General features: G+C 35.8%; 2 protein-coding genes across 3 annotated transcripts; both read right to left on the bottom strand.

Moving 5' to 3' along the window:
- Positions 1–288: 288 nt before the first annotated feature.
- LOC137738903 (probable WRKY transcription factor 72) lies at positions 289–6,093 on the bottom strand. The gene is made up of 4 exons (XM_068478375.1): positions 6,001–6,093; positions 1,564–2,082; positions 1,242–1,355; positions 289–975 (listed from the first exon to the last, which is right to left on the bottom strand). Exons 1-4 carry the CDS (start codon positions 6,091–6,093, stop codon positions 289–291), a joined length of 1,413 nt encoding a protein of 470 aa, XP_068334476.1.
- Positions 6,094–13,482: 7,389 nt separating this feature from the next.
- Positions 13,483–16,439, bottom strand: LOC137739882 (plant cysteine oxidase 2-like). Of its 2 annotated transcripts, XM_068479617.1 has the most exons (6): positions 16,151–16,439; positions 15,802–16,042; positions 15,091–15,209; positions 14,719–15,001; positions 14,090–14,326; positions 13,483–13,989 (listed from the first exon to the last, which is right to left on the bottom strand). In XM_068479617.1, exons 2-6 carry the CDS (start codon positions 16,022–16,024, stop codon positions 13,865–13,867), a joined length of 987 nt encoding a protein of 328 aa, XP_068335718.1. In that variant the 5' UTR covers positions 16,025–16,042; positions 16,151–16,439; the 3' UTR covers positions 13,483–13,864. The 2 variants fall into 2 exon arrangements, with proteins under 2 accessions (XP_068335718.1, XP_068335717.1); XM_068479616.1 differs by having other exon boundaries at positions 15,802–16,439.
- Between the last annotated feature and the right edge of the window lie 1,898 nt (positions 16,440–18,337).

Raw genomic sequence — 18,337 nt, 5'->3', positions numbered from 1 at the left:
AGGAATATTATATGCAGACTTGTGTTTTGCTACAGTCAAATATTCATTACAATAACTGCGCATAATGTCTTTGCGAGGTATATTGTGTTGCTAGACTCTCAATCTGAATCACGCCATTGAACAAGAGTTTACTTGATCAATGGTCAAGATTGATAGTTTGGCAACACAACATCTGCGACTTTCCGGCTGAAAAAGAGAATTTCGAGTGGTTCATATCGTAATTTACAAATTTTCTATCCCTGATAGCAGAGATAGCAGAGGTAGTTTAACGTGCGGAAGCTTCAAGTTTCACTTTCGAGAAGTAAACTGATGAGCAGCTTCACCCCACTTCAATTGTTGTCCCATTCTTTCGCCGCCTTCGCCTTGGTTCCTATGGGTGGCGTCACCACCACCTCCGACCATAGATGAAAGTGCTACTGCAATTACCGACTTGAAATTCGGGTCGGACGTGATTGCGTTGGTTAGTGATTCTGTCAAAGACACCTGGAAGGAAGCTTTATGGATCTTTTCTGCATAAGTTTGATGGAAATACTCTTGGGATGCCTTTCCAAGATTGTAGGATCCAACTTGAGTTTTGTCGGACAGTAGCAAGCCATATCTAAGGTATTCATTGCCCCAACTTATGGGCAAATTGTTGGAATCTGACGGGGAGCAAAAGCTTAGACTTGAAGGAAATGTGCTACAAGAGGATGTAGAGGCAGTGAGGTCGAGAGTGATTGTGGGGAGCAAAGGGTGGGCAGATTTGGGCATGTAGAGTTGTGTTCTTGAGTTATCGAAGGCACGAAATTCTGATCCATTGATTAGGGTGGCTGTGGAATCGAAACCCGGGTGAGATGTGGAAGAGCCGGACAAAAGCATGGAAGCTGCGGCAGAGGTGGTGGAAGCCATGCAAGTGGCTGTGAATGGAAGTGGGTGGTTGTGAGTTCCTTCATAGGTGGTGATTAAGATGGACATATCCTCATAACATCTTTGCACCTGACATCATTTACAGAAGTAACATATTAGTTAATATTTCAAAAACAGTTTGGTACCACTCGTAAAGGCTACATATAGGGCATGTAGCTCAAGTGATTAAGAGCGTTTAGCCTTCTACATCTAAGATCATGTGTTCAAATCTTCCTCCCAATATCGCTTGTATCAAAAAATAAAAAATAAACCGAATCTATGAACTAAGGACCTGTTTGGACAACTCATGTTTGCAATACTTTACTTTCATAACGAAGATAACTATATATGCGCACCTGCTTTCTCACAGGGCACGCTGGTGCAACTGTGCAGCGATAGTATGCTCGCGGGCATGGATTTCCTTTTGCAGTCTTCTGTCCATATTTTCTCCATTGGCATCCATCATTCATCTATATATAGGAAATCAAGTAGATATATTAATTAGATTTATTTTTTCTTACAATACTATATTATATGGGAGGGTGATTCGAAATTGAGTGTAAGAGGCAGGCACACTACTCTAATTAACTAACCCAACCTACGTCTAAAAGTAAAAAGCCAAAATCATTGTAACAAAATGGATGTAGTTAAGTAAGAAGAATTGAAGAAATTATATACCGTTGGGGCATCACATCTTGTTCTCACAGAAACCCTGGCTCGTTTTGCATTGACCTGCGGTGGAGGTTCACCGTCTTCATTCCTCATCGTCTTCGGCGTTTTACTCGATGGCGGCGACGACGCTTCTCCACCTCCAGCTTCTGCATGATTCTTATTAGGTTCTTCCAAACTAGTCTCATCAGAACCTAATCCAAGAGTAAGATTGACCTTCAAGTTCTCTTCACCATCATCAACTTGTGCAAGTTTTGTGAAGTTGCTGCCGGCAGTAGTTTCACGATCATTTTTAGGTTCCCTTGGACTTCTTCCAAGACAAAGAGACAAGAGCTCCTCCGGTTCTTCGATTATTCGATGACCCGCGACATTTACAGCTTTTTTGGAAGCCTGTTGCTTGAGGATGTCAAAAAACCGCAGCTGGAGAGAATGGTAATCCTTCTCCATATGATTTAACGCCATTTTTAATCTAGCATTTTCTTCCATCACCTCTCCCAATTCAGCTTTGGCATTATCAAGTTCACTCTCCTATATTGGTCATATATAAAACCGAAGGAAATAATCACTTGATTGAAAATCAAAATTAAATGGATATATACAACTTGATATTTGAAGAAATTAATGGTTCATTTAGAAATGCTTTTAAAATAGTTGAAAGCGTTTTTGATGAAAATATTTTTGGAACAAATTCTTAATAAAAATGCAAGTTCTTTTGGAACCCAAAAACATGTTCTCTAAAAGCATTTTCAATCATTTTAAAAATATTTTCAAATGAGCCATAAGACTGAGGCATAGTTCCCAAAATTTAAACAGAAATTAGTGACAACAATATGAACATTTTATGATATGATCAGAAACTCTACATAAAAATACATAATTAAGAAAACTGAAAAAAAAAAAAAAAAAAAAAAAAAAAGATTCTATTCTGAAAACTAGAATTTTCATAGAAAATGATGATCATATTCAACAACCATAATCCTAGCTAGCTAGGTCGACTGATCTTATGAGAAAACATACAGAAATTAATCAAAACCAAAATTAATTTGCAATAAAGAGAAGAAGGTATAACTGTATATTTACTTACCTTTCTTAAATCCCGACTGTGAACCTCCTGATATCCAACAGATTGATCAACTTTCTTTTCTGCAGATGATGATCTGCCATTGGAGTTCAGCATTCTCAATTGCTTTTTATTTTAATAGATGGGATTAAGCCATAACTTTCAGACTTGGCATAAAAACAAATTTGAAATCCAATCATCTGTTTGCCCCGTTGCGTAGGCACACACAAAATGTCAACTCTCTGCAACCCCTTTTTTATTTTACTTTTTTCTAGATTAAACTAACAAATAAATTAACAATAAGATTTTAATAAGTTTCAACATTTTCCACAGCAGATGAACAAATTAATGTGCTTAGAGAGAGCTGAATTTGCGGGCACCAATTGTACTACAGATAATTTATATCAGAATTGTTATTAGCATTTTAAAAAACTCATTTGGCATTACAATTTTTTTATAATTAGAAAGAAAAATGCACATGCAAAGAGTATAGAATGAAAATTTTAAAGTGTTAATAACAGTTCTCATAGAGAGAGAGAGAGAGAGAGAGAGAGAGAGAGAGACACACACACACACACACACACATACACACACACATGAGTAGTGCAGTTCGTCTTTGAAACGTACAAGGGAGGCGTCACATGGCAAAGAGTCAAGGTATACGAATTTTAAGTATTTGAGTGTGAGTCGTCAGTCGTGTGACCTTCTAGACTTCTAGTATATATTGATGCTGCAGTGCAGACTGTAGCCTCTATATTTAAAGACTGTATATTATAACCTAATATATATTCGTTGTCTGTAATCAATTGTCATACACGGTGAGAGACTTGAGAATTCACTCATCTATAAATTTCCATTGAATTGACCTATTGGGGTTGTATATACGTTAGAGAAATCAAACTAAAGGTTGATACATCGTGGTGGATGACAATGTTACCACCAATCCATTTTCTTCGTTGAACGGAAGGTTGATAAATCGTCGGTATATAATATTTCACAGTAAAGCATTCTGAAGTAATAATATTTGTAACTATCCATACAAAATTCTCCTTTAACAAAAAATGGACGCCTTGTACAAAGTTATTCAGAATTTTGGTAGCATGTTCTATAAGATTTGCAATCTTACAACATCTATTTCATTGGTTTTTGATATATATATATATATATATATTCATAATTTTGATCTAACAAAAACATTAATTGCAAGCATCCTATATATGACCAATTTCCTATGAGGTGAGAAATGGTTTAATTTTCATGTAGCTGCTAATATTGCATAGGAAAATTTTATTCGAATCCTTATAACCTATTTCTACACCACTTACTTTTTATACCCATATTATTTTTAATTAAATATCTCTTTAATCCCATCTTCTCAACTTAAAAAAAAAAAATTGAAATCAAACAAAAAAAATTGCATAAATCAATTCATACCTTAATTGGAAGATTTAAAACTTTAAAACATCATTCATCGATAAAAAAAAGCTTGTTTTCTCTATAAGAGCTCTTATGATTTAGCCATAATGAACATATATAAGATAAACATTGTTTGAAGCTAGGGTTTAATTATTGAGTGTGGGTTTATGGATAAATTTTAGTTTAATTGTTGATCTTTTCATGTACTTGATGGTAATTATGCAATATGGTAAGAAAAGTTTAAATTGAGCATAGAAAATATATGAGTTCAAATTAAAATTTTCTATTGCATTATGATTATGCTAAACTAAGCTTAAAACCTAACTGTTTCAGCTCTTCTAGTACTTCTAATAATTGGTTTGGGTCTACGCTTACAAATCTCATCCATTGAAGATTGACAGATAAGTGAATATTATATGTGTGTGATCTTTTGAAACTGTAACCCTAAAAATATATATTGATCTTTTGAAACTATAAGATGACTATTGTATTAAAAATTAAACCGATTGTTATGGTTGATCTTAAATAATCAAATAATTAAACTCATCTGAAACGAAATTGTGTTTGTACACACACGACTTTGAGGCTTTGTATTTATTGCACACCCTAACGGTATGGTTACCTAAAATCATTTTATGTAAAACCATCAGATCCTATCACCGCTATTGATCAGCTGAATTTGTATGACTATGAGAGGATTCTAAATATTTAAGAAGTGCTTATAATTGAGGATGGAATTTTTAGGTCATCTGGGTAATCAGCAGGGCAAGCCAGCCATTTCAAAAATTCAGAATGGAACAAATCAATCGTGCGTGTGAGCTTTTCATCTCAAGGCTAATCTCAATGATTTGAAATTTGAACTACCCAAAGGCAAAACCTCAGTATTGGAAGGTTCTTACCTCCTAAAATTTAATTACCTTCTAATCATTATTTTAGGATGTTAACAACCTTCTTACTACCTTCTTGTTTTACTTTCTCAGCTCTTCTTTTTATCTTGAAATTTTGTTTTATGATTGGAACGTGTAATTTATCTTGAAATTTCTGCATGATTCTTATTAGGTTCTTCCAAACTAGTCTCATCAGAACCTAATTCAGGAGTAAGATTGGCCTTCAAGTTCTCTTCACCATCATCAACTTGTGCAAGTTTTGTGAAGTTGCTGCTGGCAGTAGTTTCACGATCACTTTTAGGCTCCCTTGGACTTCTTCCAAGACAAAGAGACAAGAGCTCCTCCGGTTCTTCGATTATTCGATGACCCGCGACATTTACAGCTTTTTGGGAAGCCTGTTGCTTGAGGATGTCAAAAAACCGCAGCTGGAGAGAATGGTAATCCTTCTCCATATGATTTAACGCCATTTTTAATCTAGCATTTTCTTCCATCACCTCTCCCAATTCAGCTTTGGCATTATCAAGTTCACTCTCCTATATATTGGTCATATATAAAACCGAAGGAAATAATCACTTGACTGAAAATCAAAATTAAATGGATATATACAACTTGATATTTGAAGAAATTAATGGCTCGTTTGAAAATACTTTTAAAATGGCTAAAAACACTTTTGATGAAACTGTTTTTGGAACAAATTCCTAATAAAAATGCAAGTTCTTTTGGAACCAAAAAACATGTTCTATAAAAGCATTTTCAATCATTTTAAAAATATTTCCAAATGAGCCCTAAGACTAAAGCATAGTTCCCAAAATTTAATCAGAAATTAGTGACAACAATATGAACATTTTATGATATGATCAGAAACTCTACGTAAAAATACATAATTAAGAAAACTGAAAAAAAAAAAAAAATTCTATTCTAAAAACTAGAATTTTCATAGAAAATGATGATCATATTCAACAACCTCAACCATAATCCTAGCTAGCTTGATCAACTGATCTTATGAGAAAACATACAGAAATTAATCAAAACCAAAATTAATTTGCGACAAAGAGAAGAAGGTATAACTGTATATTTACTTACCTTTCTTAAATCCCGACTGTGAACCTCCTGATATCCAACAGATTGATCAACTTTCTTTTCTGCAGATGATGATCTGCTATTGGAGTTCAGCATTCTCAATTGCCTTTTATTTTAATAGATGGGGTTTAAGCCATAACTTTCAGACATGGTATGAAAGCAAATTTGAAATCCAGTGATCATCTGTTTGCCCCATTGCGTAGGCACACACAAAATGTCAACTCTCTGCAACCCCTTTTTTATATTACTTTTTCTAGATTAAACTAACAAATAAATTAACAATAAGATTTTAATAAGTTTCAACATTTTTCAAGTAGATGAACAAATTAATGTGCTTAGAGAGAGCTGAATTTGCAGGCACCGATTGTACTACAGATAATTTATATCAGAATTGTTATTAGCATTTTAAAATACTCATTTGGCATTACAATTTTTTATAGTTAGAAAAAAAAAATACACATGTAAAAAGTATAGAATGAGATTTTTAAAGTATTAATAACAATTTCTAATTATATATATATATAGACGCACACACATATGAGTAGTGCAGTTCGTCTTTGAAACGTACAAGGGAGACGTCACATGGCAAAGAGTCAAGGTATACGAATTTTAAGTATTTGAGGTGTGAGTCGTCAGTCGTGTGACCTTCTAGACTTCTAGTATATATTGATGCTGCAGTGCAGACTGTAGCCTCTATATTTAAAGACTGTATATTATAACCTAATATAATTTATATTTGTTGTCTGCAATCAATTGTCATACATGGCGAGAGACTTGAGAATTCACTCATCTATAAATTTCCATTGAATTGACCTATTTGGGTTGTATATACGTTAGAGAAATCAAACTAAAGGTTGATACGTCGTGGTGGATGACAATGTTACCACCAATCCATTTTCTTCGTCCAACGGATGGTTGATAAATCGTCGTTATATTATATTTCATGGTAAAGCATTTTGAAGTAATAATATTGATACATTATCTATACAAAGTTCTCCTTTAACAAAAAATCGACGCCTTGTACAAAGTTATTCAGAATTTTGATAGCATGTTCATCAGTCATCGATAAAAAAAAGCTTGTTTTCTCTATAAGAGCTCTTATGATTTTAGCCAGAATGGAACATAAGATAAACATTATGTGAAGCTAAGGTTTAATTATTGAGTGTGAGTTTATGGATAAATTTTAGTTTAATTGTGGATCTTTTCGTGTACTTGATGATAATTATGCAATATGGTAAGAAAAACAATTCACATTTAAAGTTTAAATTGAGTGTAGAAAAAAGTTATGAGTTCAAATTAAAAGTTATATGAGTACCAGGAGTACTTCTAATAATTGGTTTGGGTCTATGCATACAAATCTCATCCATTGAAGATTGACAGATAAGTGAATATTATATGTGTGTGATCTTTTGAAACTGTAACCCTAAAAATATATATTGATCTTTTGAAACTACAAGATGACTGTTGTATTAAAAATTAAACCGATTGTTATGGTTGATCTTAAATAATCAAATAATTAAACTTATCTGAAACGAAATTGTGTTTGTATACACATGACAGGCTTTGTATTTATTGCACACCCTAACGGTATGGTTACCTAAAATCATTTTATATAAAACCATCAGATCCTATCACCACTATTGATCAGCTGAATTTATATGACTATGAGAGGATTCTAAATACTTAAGAAGTGCTTATAATTGAGGATGGAGTTTTTAGGTCATCTGGGTAATCAGCAGGGCAAGCCTGCCATTTCAAAAATTCAGAATGGAACAAATTAATCATGCGTGTGAGCTTTTCATCTCAAGATTAATCTCAATGATTTGAAATTTGAACTACCCAAAGGCAAAACCTCATTATTGGAAGGTTCTTACCTCCTAAAATTTACCTTCTAATCATTATTTTAGGGTGTTAACAACCTTCTTACTACCTTCTTGTTTTACTTTCTCAGCTCTTCTTTTTATCTTGAAATTTTGTTTGATGATTGGAACGTGTAATTTGTAGTCAAAGATTAACTCTACAAAAAATTAACTAAATAAAAATTGCTTAACCATTCAATTAATGTTGTCCAGAATTTCAGTGTTTAAGTCAGAAACATGATTTATATATTTATTGGATAACTGTTTAGATGACTAAACAATTTCAAATTTAGTAATTATTTGCCAAGATAATTTTTTAAATATTGACTTAAAAATGAACGGTTTAGGTCATAATGAGAATGAGAGTCAAGAAGGTAAAATGAAAAACTTCAAATAAGAAGTTGTTAACATTCCTCTTATAGTTTAATGCAGTACAAATTTGTGATTGGTTTTGATATAACAAGTTGTAGAACTGCTCTCCTAATAAGGTCCTCAAAATAAGGACGTGTGAGATCATTTTTATATGAGCCTTCAGATTAATCTTATGGTAAATTCAACTATCAACTTAAATAATCTATGTTACACCAAAACATAATAATTCTGCAAAGAGATTAAATTTAAAAAAAAATTCTCGCGCAAAACCTTCTGTCTTCTTCCCCTACCATCTCTCTCCTCGGATCCACACATCTTCTTCCTCTCTCCATATCTCCCTCTCGATCATTCACTCCCCTTCTCTCCACCCGAGTTTTTTGTTTTTCCCTTTTAATGTATGAAAAATGGAGATGGACCCCTTTCAACTTTTTTACCTTCGTCTGAAATTTTCATATGAGAAAGGTTTCAAGCGTTCAAGAAGAAGGGGATCCCATACTTTGAATGTCACATCCCGACCCGGGACGGATCACTTCCCGGACCCGCTCCACCACCGTAGCACGATATTATCCACTTTAGGCTTACCATTCCCTCACGGTTTTGTTTTTGGGAACTCACGAGCAACTTCCCAGTGGGTCACCCATCATGGGATTACTCTAGCCCCCTTCTCGCTTAACTTCGGAGTTCCAACAGAACCAGAAGCCAGTGAGCTCCCAAAAGGCCTCGTGCTAGGTAGGGATGGGAATATACATATAAGGATCACTCCCCTGGGCAATGTGGGATGTCACAATCCACCTCCCTTAGGAGCTCGACGTCCTCGTCGGCACACACGCGACCAGGGTTAGGCTCTGATACCAATTTGTCACATCCTGGTCCGGGGCGGATCACTTCCCGGGCTCGCTCCACCACCGTAGCACGATATTGTCCGCTTTGGGCTTACCATTCCCTCACGGTTTTGTTTTTGGGAACTCACGAGCAACTTCCCAGTGGGTCACCTATCATGGGATTGTTGTAGACTTGTAGTCCCCTTCTCGCTTAACTTCGGAGTTTCGATAGAACCCGAAGCCAGTGAGCTCCCAAAAGGCCTCGTGCTAGGTAGGGATGAGAATATACATATAAGGATCACTCCCCTGGGCGATGTGGGATGTCACATTGAAACCACACAATCTCAATTGTTTTGGTGCTTTGTAACTAACTGGGTTTGAATATTATTAATAAAATTAGGGTTTTATGCAATTAGATTTGCTGGTTTAGATATTCGATGAGAATACTAAATTTTGCAAAGAAAAGGGTTTGATATGACGTGAAACCTTCTTCTCACAAGTTCTCAAAATAAAGACCTTACGAGAGCAGCTTTCTAACAAGTCGTGGTAGCGTCACTTAGTACTACAATCTAGTGGTTTTACTTTTCACTTGTAAGTGAGAGGTTTTAAGTTTGATTTTCGCCAAAAACAAAATTGAACCACATTATTGCTAAACCATTATGAGGCTAAACCTACCCTTTTTTCTTAGTATAGAGAATATCGTTTATTAAAATAAAAAAAAATCGTGATAGCATGCAAGGCATGATGTCTCCAACTTCTTTATATATATTTCGAATAGGGTTGATGGAGTCACTAACTTATATAACGTAAGGAGCCATTCACCCACCTTAATTAACTTTAAACAATTTACTTTGATAAGGAAAGAGAAAGGAATATAATGGAAGCAACTCTGCAGGGTCTGCAGGTATGTCGTGGATTAATTGGGTCTTGAAACAACATAAAAATGGGTTTGTCAGTTTGCTCTGCCTCATTAAAAAGTTTCAATCGTACGGCCATGAAATATGTAAAAACTCATGCGCCAGCATGTATATATACTACTATTATATACATATGAGGACGGATTCATGATACTACTTTTTTACACAATTTTTAATGCACATTATGAGACTCATTTTGTAATGTATTTAACAATTCAAACCGGTTGTCTTTTATGTTTTCTCTCAAATATCATGTCTACAAAAAATAGTCCAAATCCCATGTTACCATTTTATTAATGGTTTAGGGGTTATTTGTAAAACCATAATAGTTCATTTTCTTCACTACAAATGAATGTCCTAATAGTTTTGGATTTCTCTAATTTTTTCAAGAATAATCCATATGAATAGTTTTCTAAAAGATAGTTAAGGTCATTAAACTAAATTACTAAATGAGCCCAACAAAAAATGTGTGTTAAAAATATATAAAAGTAAGTGATGCTACTTCATATATATAGACTGATAGTCTTGCACATAAGGGAAGCATGAAGTTTACTGGCACTTGCAAACAAATTGACTCTGTAAATCATGGACTGAAGACTGAAGACTGAAGACTCAGGGAGGGAGTGAGAGAGAGAGGTCACATTAATTTAATTGCACTAGGTTGTCAAGACATAAGATTTTTTAAGTCTTACTAGTTGACGTATGGAAAGAGACTTAAAGGCCATGGAGTGCTTATTATAATCAACTAGGTCAATGCTTTCAATTAGCTAGCTAGCCGTCTTGAATTAATCAATCAACTTCTGATTTAATATTAATCTGCATTTTTGTATTCCATATGGATTGCCTAAGCAACTGGAGGCGTTTAACTTTATCACTAATATATGACTAATTTTATTAAAAAGTAGCTTTCATTGCGTATTATCTGGGTTGGAATTGGTGAACGTGTTTTATTGAAACGGTGATGATGCTATAGATTATGAAAAGTAATACAACAATAAAGTCTTATCTTATTAAGTAAATTTGGCTATATGAATCCTAGCACATCATTGCGCTCAGTTTTAAATCAAGTTTATCATTAACTACAAATACTTAATGTTTTTTTTCTTCTTAAAGTATCTTTCAAAATCTTACTAATTAAGTCTTTCTCTACTCCTTATGGTACTACTTATCATTTTTGCTTTGACACAGTAAACAGTGGAGCAACCTGTAGTCCAAACAAACTCCTCATTTTATTTTCGATTACGAATTACTAAACATGCTATTGCTATTATAGATATTTGAACTCTGTAGTTTTTCCTCTTGCAAGTAAGCTAAATTAGCAGAGTTAATAGAGTTTGTATCTGGTCTAGAGTTGTGGGCTTAGCCGGTCAAGAAGTGGGGCTATCACCTTGGCAAGTTGGTAACTCTTGTTTCAGTCTCAAATACAGTAGCTTGGTTACTAATCTGCGAAGTGTGAACCCATTGGGCCCAAATGCATGCAGCATGCCTAAAAAGTTAAGACACGTGAAACGTACACGAGGTAGAGTTTGAATGCGATATGCAATGAATTGAAGAAGAATGTTCTGACGATCAGGATATTCTACAGTCATACCACTTGCTGATTCCAGTGTTTCTTCTTAACTCTTCTTGTAGTACTGCCAAGCTTAATCAATCGATGTCTATAAATTATATAATATGTATAGCAGATAAATACTGTTAAGTACAGGAATCTTGTACCTTGATAAAAATAATATTCTCAAAGAAACTTCCAAGTCATTGCAGCCATGCAGATAACCTACTTCTGAACGATATCATCACGAGTCTATGTGACGCACGCGCAAACTTACAAACCCTAATATTGGTTTAGCAGAGAGAGAGAGAGAGAGAATATGATATGTACGGGCTTTTCCAACAGCTCACAAAATTAGAAATATCATCTTTCTGGAAACAGCTTTGTAATTACTAGCTAATTAGTAATTTAACCTGTTTAAATTACTTTACTACTCCTGTTAATTAGTAGCAGATGAAAGGGTAATTTATATGCAAAACATGTTCGCTAGCTTTTCGATTTCAAGAAACCCTTTGTATCTAATCAGTTCTTCATATTTCTCTACACGTGCATGCAGATGCAGCTCTCTCTGGTGCTGGTGCTGGTGCTGGTGCTTCCCCATGGAAACACGTCACAGCATAGACATGTCCCTTGAAGCTGTCTCCAAAGGCATATACATGTCCCAATCTTTCAAGGAAAAGGATCCTTTTGAATCTCTTCCACCTAATCCTCCTCATCAAACAATCTAAGTCCTTGAAATTTAATCCAACGGCTAAAGTTATTGTAACTTATAAAGTAAGCTTGTGTTTTTAGCCGTTGAATCAAATTTCAATGATTCAGATTGTTTGATGAAGAAGATTAGTTGGAAGGGATAAGAAGATGATCCCTTTCCATCTTCTAAGGGCAGGTCCGACAAATCACTCCCATCAGAGATCATCAACATCATCATTTCGTTTTCCCGTTGATATATAACCTAAGATCATGCATATTCATATATATATATACACACACACACACAGACACACACATGACCTATGACCTATGACCCACGCAACACCAACAACTTCACTTTTGACTTTAATTATCGTTTACCACATATGTCATCCACACGTCACGTTGTCCAGCCCAAGTATTGGAGCGAGATCACTTACCTACACCGAGTACTTTAAGTACATATTAGAGACTTACGTGCACCAGATACTACACGTACACAAAAGAAACTTACATGCAAGATATACCGTTATGACAGCCTCTCAAAACTACTATCACAAAGTCATCGAAAATCGACTACATCCATGACTGCTGTTCTGTAGGCTTACCTAGTTAACTATCACTGGTAATTTCTCAAACTAATAACATACCGAGAAACCTTAGACACATAGTTGTGTCTTATTACCTTGAACTACCGCTACATGAGCACTTTGAAATACCACTGCAGTAATACTTTGAAATACTGCTACTGTGACGTCTAGGGTTTAGGATACATGTCGGTATCTCTCCAACTACACCCCCTATAAGCGTACCTACGCCGGAAGGACTCCCTACAAGCTAATGGCTAGCCAGGAGGATCCTCACCAAATCCTTTTTGTGAGGATTCTAAGAATTCTTTAATCACATCTGTTCATCGTACATGTCAAAAAATATGGTAAATTTTTTTATTTAAAATTAAATATAAACAATACCTGATAAAAATTAACCGCAAGATGTACAATAAACAAACGAATGTGATTAGAGGATCAGCAAAGATCTCTTCCAATGGCTAGGGCGGGTGGCACGCACTCTTTTCCTCTGGCAAGTGACAACAAAACAATCCAAACCACAATTCCCTATTCATGAAAACAAGACAAACCACAGATCTTCAGATTTGGACTGCAACTGAAAATTGCATCATCTCTGACTGAAAAATGAACAATAACATCATCGTAAAGTATAAACTAACCAAGTAAATATTTGGGGGAGAGAGAGTGTAAAATTTAAAAAACCAATCATGAAAAGAGTGCTAATGCACTTTCATCCTCTAATTTCAAGCGCGCTTAGAACAAAGAGACCTTCTCTTCTTTTTGTTGCTTTTCTTTTTTTGGGTATGTACATTAACTGTAGAAAGAAGAAAAAATAAGGCACCAAGTGCCTCCTCATGTCCCACCAAAAAGAAGAAAAAACAACAAAACACAGAGCTAAAAAAAAAAAAAACATAACGAGACAAAAGCACTACTACTGCTGCACTGAATTGAGCAGCATCCACTGATGGCATCGATGGAAGCGACGGAACTGTGGTGCGGAGGGGGCTGCGGATGGATGAATGGGGAAAATGGAATGGAGATGCAGACAAGTGAAATGGAATGACGACAGAGATATAGATTGGTGAGATCATCAATTCTCCTGTATTCTGGGGCCTCTGTACTCGGCTACAACTGCAGCTAAGTCCTCAGGTTTCTCTATCTCTTCAAGCCAAGCATAGCCGTCCTTCTCATCTTCTGGCACAGATACTCCCCCATCTGAAATTCAAAAACAGAACCGTCGTCGAGATTTCTCAAAGTTCTAACGAGATGGGCTCTCACTTTTGAGTTGGAAAGGAAAATCTAACCACACTGATACCTGGGAAACGAGAGAATGGGTGATCAATGTAGTATTGGCAGTGCCGACCGTCAGGATCAGAATATGGAGGGCCAAGCACATCGAGCACTGCGCATGCTGTCACTGCTGTGAAGCAATGCATGTTGCCTCCATCAGCTGGATAGAGGATGGAAGGGTCGCAAGGAGCAGTGAAATCGTCGTCAACCTTAACTTTAGCCAGACGAACACCAGGCGGTGCTTGAACGAGAGAACAACCAACTGCATATTTTTTGTACGAATAAAATAGTTTCACAACCGAAGGTCCTCGTGACATAATTTCATGACAAAATGTTAAGCAATCAAAAGTCATAATCATAAACTTATAGTCTAAAAGTTCAAGATGCCACAAGCAATTACACTTCAAAAGATCAAATGGGGGATTTCTCATCAAGTCCCACAGGTTATCTCAAGTAAGATGCAATACAACGCGATAACTCATACTGTGTCTTTAACATACAGAAAAACTTGTGTAGGGGCACCGGACCACATCATCCGTGGGGAAGCTCACAAAAGCACGTGGCCCCTGTCTTTTGGTCTCATCCAACCCCAATCAAGTCCGCACTTTCTACATATAGGTTAAGAATAATACAAATTTCAAAGGACGAATTTACCTAATGAAGGATTCGCACTTGCCAATGTTTTCTCCGGGGCACTTTCCAATGTTTTCTCCGAGGCACTTGCCAATGTCTTCTCCGGGGCACTTGCCAATGTCTTCTCCGGGGCACTTGCCAACGTTTCCTCCAGGGCACTTGCCAATGTCTTCTCCGAGGCACCAGCCACCCAATCATAGGACTTGATGTGCATTGTCCCAAACAGAAGCTTACTGAAAACCGTCATTCCAGGGTGATTATGAAGCGGTAGGACACCGGAAGGCGGCAAGCAAAATATCCCCATCTGCATATAGGTAACACATTATAAGAACAAAAGCCACGCCGACTGCTTTCACTCCGTCGATTGCGAAAATTAACCAGGAAGAAACTTACTGAAAATTTTTCGCACTGGTAAAGGTGCTGGTAGGTTATTGCCGGGGTTGATCTAGCTACTGTCATCCTGAAGTACGGCAAAGCAGGAGTCAGGCCGACATCAGCAGGCTTCAGGGCACCTGCATCAAAACAACCAAACCCTATAAGCCACATTGGGGAATAAATCCGAAGAGGAAAGAAAAACGATTGCAAACAACATCGGAAGACAAGTCAATATACCATTTGTGCAACAAAAACAGAATCCAGATGTAAAGAAATGAAACCATGCAAATATGGATGACCTCCTCCGGCATGAAAACACACATGTTCTGTCACAAACATTTTTTTATACAGTATATTGTATCCCCAACCCCGAGGAGATACACAGACACACATATATATATACAGACACATATATACATACACTAATCTGCATGCATACAGCCGCAAACTGAAAGTATCAGATGCAAGGACAGAGATATGATTAAAAAATTTAAAAAAAAAAAAAAGGCACTGGCCGATAACAGACAACCTACAAGATAATGCAAATTCCACACAGAAGAATGATTAATTCAATCCAATTTCAAAATTCATTTAAAAAAAACCAAAATTGAGCTTTAATCCAATCAAATTATGAAATTCTGAGACACCACACATGAACAAAGCATTAATTAGAGCAAGAACAAATTTGAATTCAGGCAATCATGCAAAAGCAGAGATAAAAGTATATACCCAAAACAGAGGATAGCCGTTGGATATCATCAGCGGGGGGTATAACGCCGGCCCCACCAGACGAAAAGACTTCCTTGCAAGTCTCGTACAGCTTCTGAACCGGCGACATCTTCCGCTGACGCCGCCGGCACTTTCTGGTCTTGCTTTTCGAATTCGTCACCTCCGCCAATTCCAGAAACTCCTTATTGCGTTTGCGATTGGGCGCCACCATCTCAATCCCCATTCACACCCAAAATTCTCCCTTTGATCAAAACACAAAAACCCATTTGAAAGAAATGAAATTTTCGATCTGGGTACTTCAAAAAACTCAACAAAAAAAAAAAAAAAATCAAACTTTCAATCTGCGTACCCAATTAAGAAAAACGTACGAAAATGGATTAGACTACAAAAAAACAGAGCAGGGGAACATGGGAGGAGAGAGATAGAGAGAGAGTGGGGAGTGATGATAAAAGTTAGTTTGTACTGGAGAATGATGGGTGGTAAAAGGAGGACATCGATGTGAAATCTGGCAGCTCTGTTGAAGGAGGAGAACTCCTGGAGAAAGGGGCAGAGGGTTGAATGGGTATAAAAGAAGGGGACAAAGGGACTTGGGTTAGCTGAAAGAGAAAGACAGTTGGTTTTGGAAAGAGGGAGGGAAAACCAGGGGCCATGGATTGGCATTCCAGTGGGCTATTCCAACAGCGGATTTTTATCCACTTCCCTCCTCTCTATCTTTCTTTGTTCTTCCCATGTTGCCCCTTCTTTCCCCATTTTTCACATCTCCAACACTACATATGAATTTTACACTAATTTTTCTATTTGATTTTTCTTCTTTCTTTTTCTTTTCTTTTTATTTTTTTTAATTTTCAACTTTTCTTTCTACTATCCAACCTAGTTTTTGATATTGTCGTGGTTTTCTGGTTTGCATTGTGGGGAGAGAATACTTACCTCTGTATTTGGGTAATCCGGAATTTTTTTGTATTTTTACACTTGTTTTTGAGAAATCGGACTTTATATAAGTCGATACACACAGATTGCCTTGTCGAATTTTGATACTAGAAATCTGGTTGTGGTTTCTGGTTTGCGTTGTCGAAAGGGAGAAAACTACCTCTGGATTTGGTGAACGCCAAATCTACTTTATTTTTTTCACCTCTTCTTAAGAGAGCTGACTTTGTATAAGCCACCAAACATAGACCCGTTATGCTGGATTTTGTAATTATTACTCGCGAAATCACTGACAGAGTAACCGATTCATTAATTTTTTTTCAGAGTACTAACACAACGTGTCATTTGTACTTTACAGTTATCACTTTCAATAAATAAAAAGATGCATAATATAGATACAATTTTTTTCGTATGCCTTTTATAGTTTAAACACTTGTAAATATGGATATAAATTAAATAATACAACATGTAAATATTGATAAATCATGTATAAGCAAGGTTTTAAATATTTTCTATCCTATTGAAATATCTGTAAAGTGGGGTTGCCGATATTCGAAAGTAAGGTAAAGCAATATCTTTCCACAATTTCTTCAAAATTTCATGCGCATTTTGTCAATATTGAAAATGTCACATCCCGGCCCGGGGCGGATCACTTCTCGGGCCCGCTCTACCACCGTAGCACGATATTGTCCGCTTTGGGCTTACCATTCCCTCACGGTTTTGTTTTTGGGAACTCATGAGCAACTTCCTAGTGGATCACCCATCATGGGATTGCTCTAGCCTCCTTCTCGCTTAACTTCGGAGTTCCTACGGAACCCGAAGCCAGTGAGCTCCCAAAATGCCTCGTGCTAGGTAGGGATTGGAATATACATTTAAGGATCACTCCCCTGAGCGATGTGGGATGTCACAGAAAATTTTGGATTTTTTTTTGTACTTACAATATTAGGCAAAATTTTAGTAAAACTTTCTACGTGCGGACAACTTTTTTTTGGTCAAATTATAATAATGATTATTACATAAAGTCAAATTTAATACTAACGGATTCACTAGTCCATTCATTGTGTTAATACGGCACATGATTCTTTTCTTCTTTTTTTTTCGAACGTAACTTTACTTTTCAAGGAAGACAAAAATTAGAGGGTTTGAATTGTTAACAATCATAAGAAAATGAGATTAACACTCCTCTAATATAAACTGTGCAATAAATATTTAATTTGCTTATCGAAACATACAATTTTATTTAACAAATATGTGAAAGATACTCAATATTAAATATATGTATGCAACCACTTATACGTGAATTCTTAGAACTTTTTATTCTAAAAAGCAATAAGATAATTGCTCTAAATTCATCAAAACTATATGAAAATGATTCCAAACTTGAATGTAGAAAGTGGAGCACATTTAATTATTTTAGCTAGTTTTTAAAAATAATTTTGAAACATTATTAAATTCAAACAACTTACCACCTAAAATATTAAATAAATAAATGTATTATGTCCATTTTATATTAAATGAGTTAAAAATAATAATTATTATTATAACCAAGGGTGATGATGTAATTTCAATTGAGCACATGAATTACCTACGAGGAAGTTACTAATGTATTTGA

This window comes from Pyrus communis, chromosome 7, assembly GCF_963583255.1.
Source record: "Pyrus communis chromosome 7, drPyrComm1.1, whole genome shotgun sequence".
Lineage (NCBI taxonomy): Eukaryota > Viridiplantae > Streptophyta > Magnoliopsida > Rosales > Rosaceae > Pyrus > Pyrus communis.
Note: the sequence above shows the minus strand (reverse complement) of the source record. Positions and strands in the feature narration are given on the sequence as shown.

Coding starts and splice junctions, on each gene's coding strand:
- LOC137738903 (XM_068478375.1), bottom strand. CDS start 6,093: ATGCTGAACTCCAATAGCAGATCATCATCTGCAGAAAAGAAAGTTGAT. Junction 1,356..1,563: donor CAAGATGTGATGCCCCAACG/GTATATAATTTC, acceptor TCCTATATATAG/ATGAATGATGGATGCCAATG. Junction 976..1,241: donor CGTGCCCTGTGAGAAAGCAG/GTGCGCATATAT, acceptor AAATGATGTCAG/GTGCAAAGATGTTATGAGGA.
- LOC137739882 (XM_068479616.1), bottom strand. CDS start 16,024: ATGGGGATTGAGATGGTGGCGCCCAATCGCAAACGCAATAAGGAGTTT. Junction 15,002..15,090: donor ACCAGTGCGAAAAATTTTCA/GTAAGTTTCTTC, acceptor ACCTATATGCAG/ATGGGGATATTTTGCTTGCC. Junction 14,327..14,718: donor AAGTGCGAATCCTTCATTAG/GTAAATTCGTCC, acceptor AAAAATATGCAG/TTGGTTGTTCTCTCGTTCAA.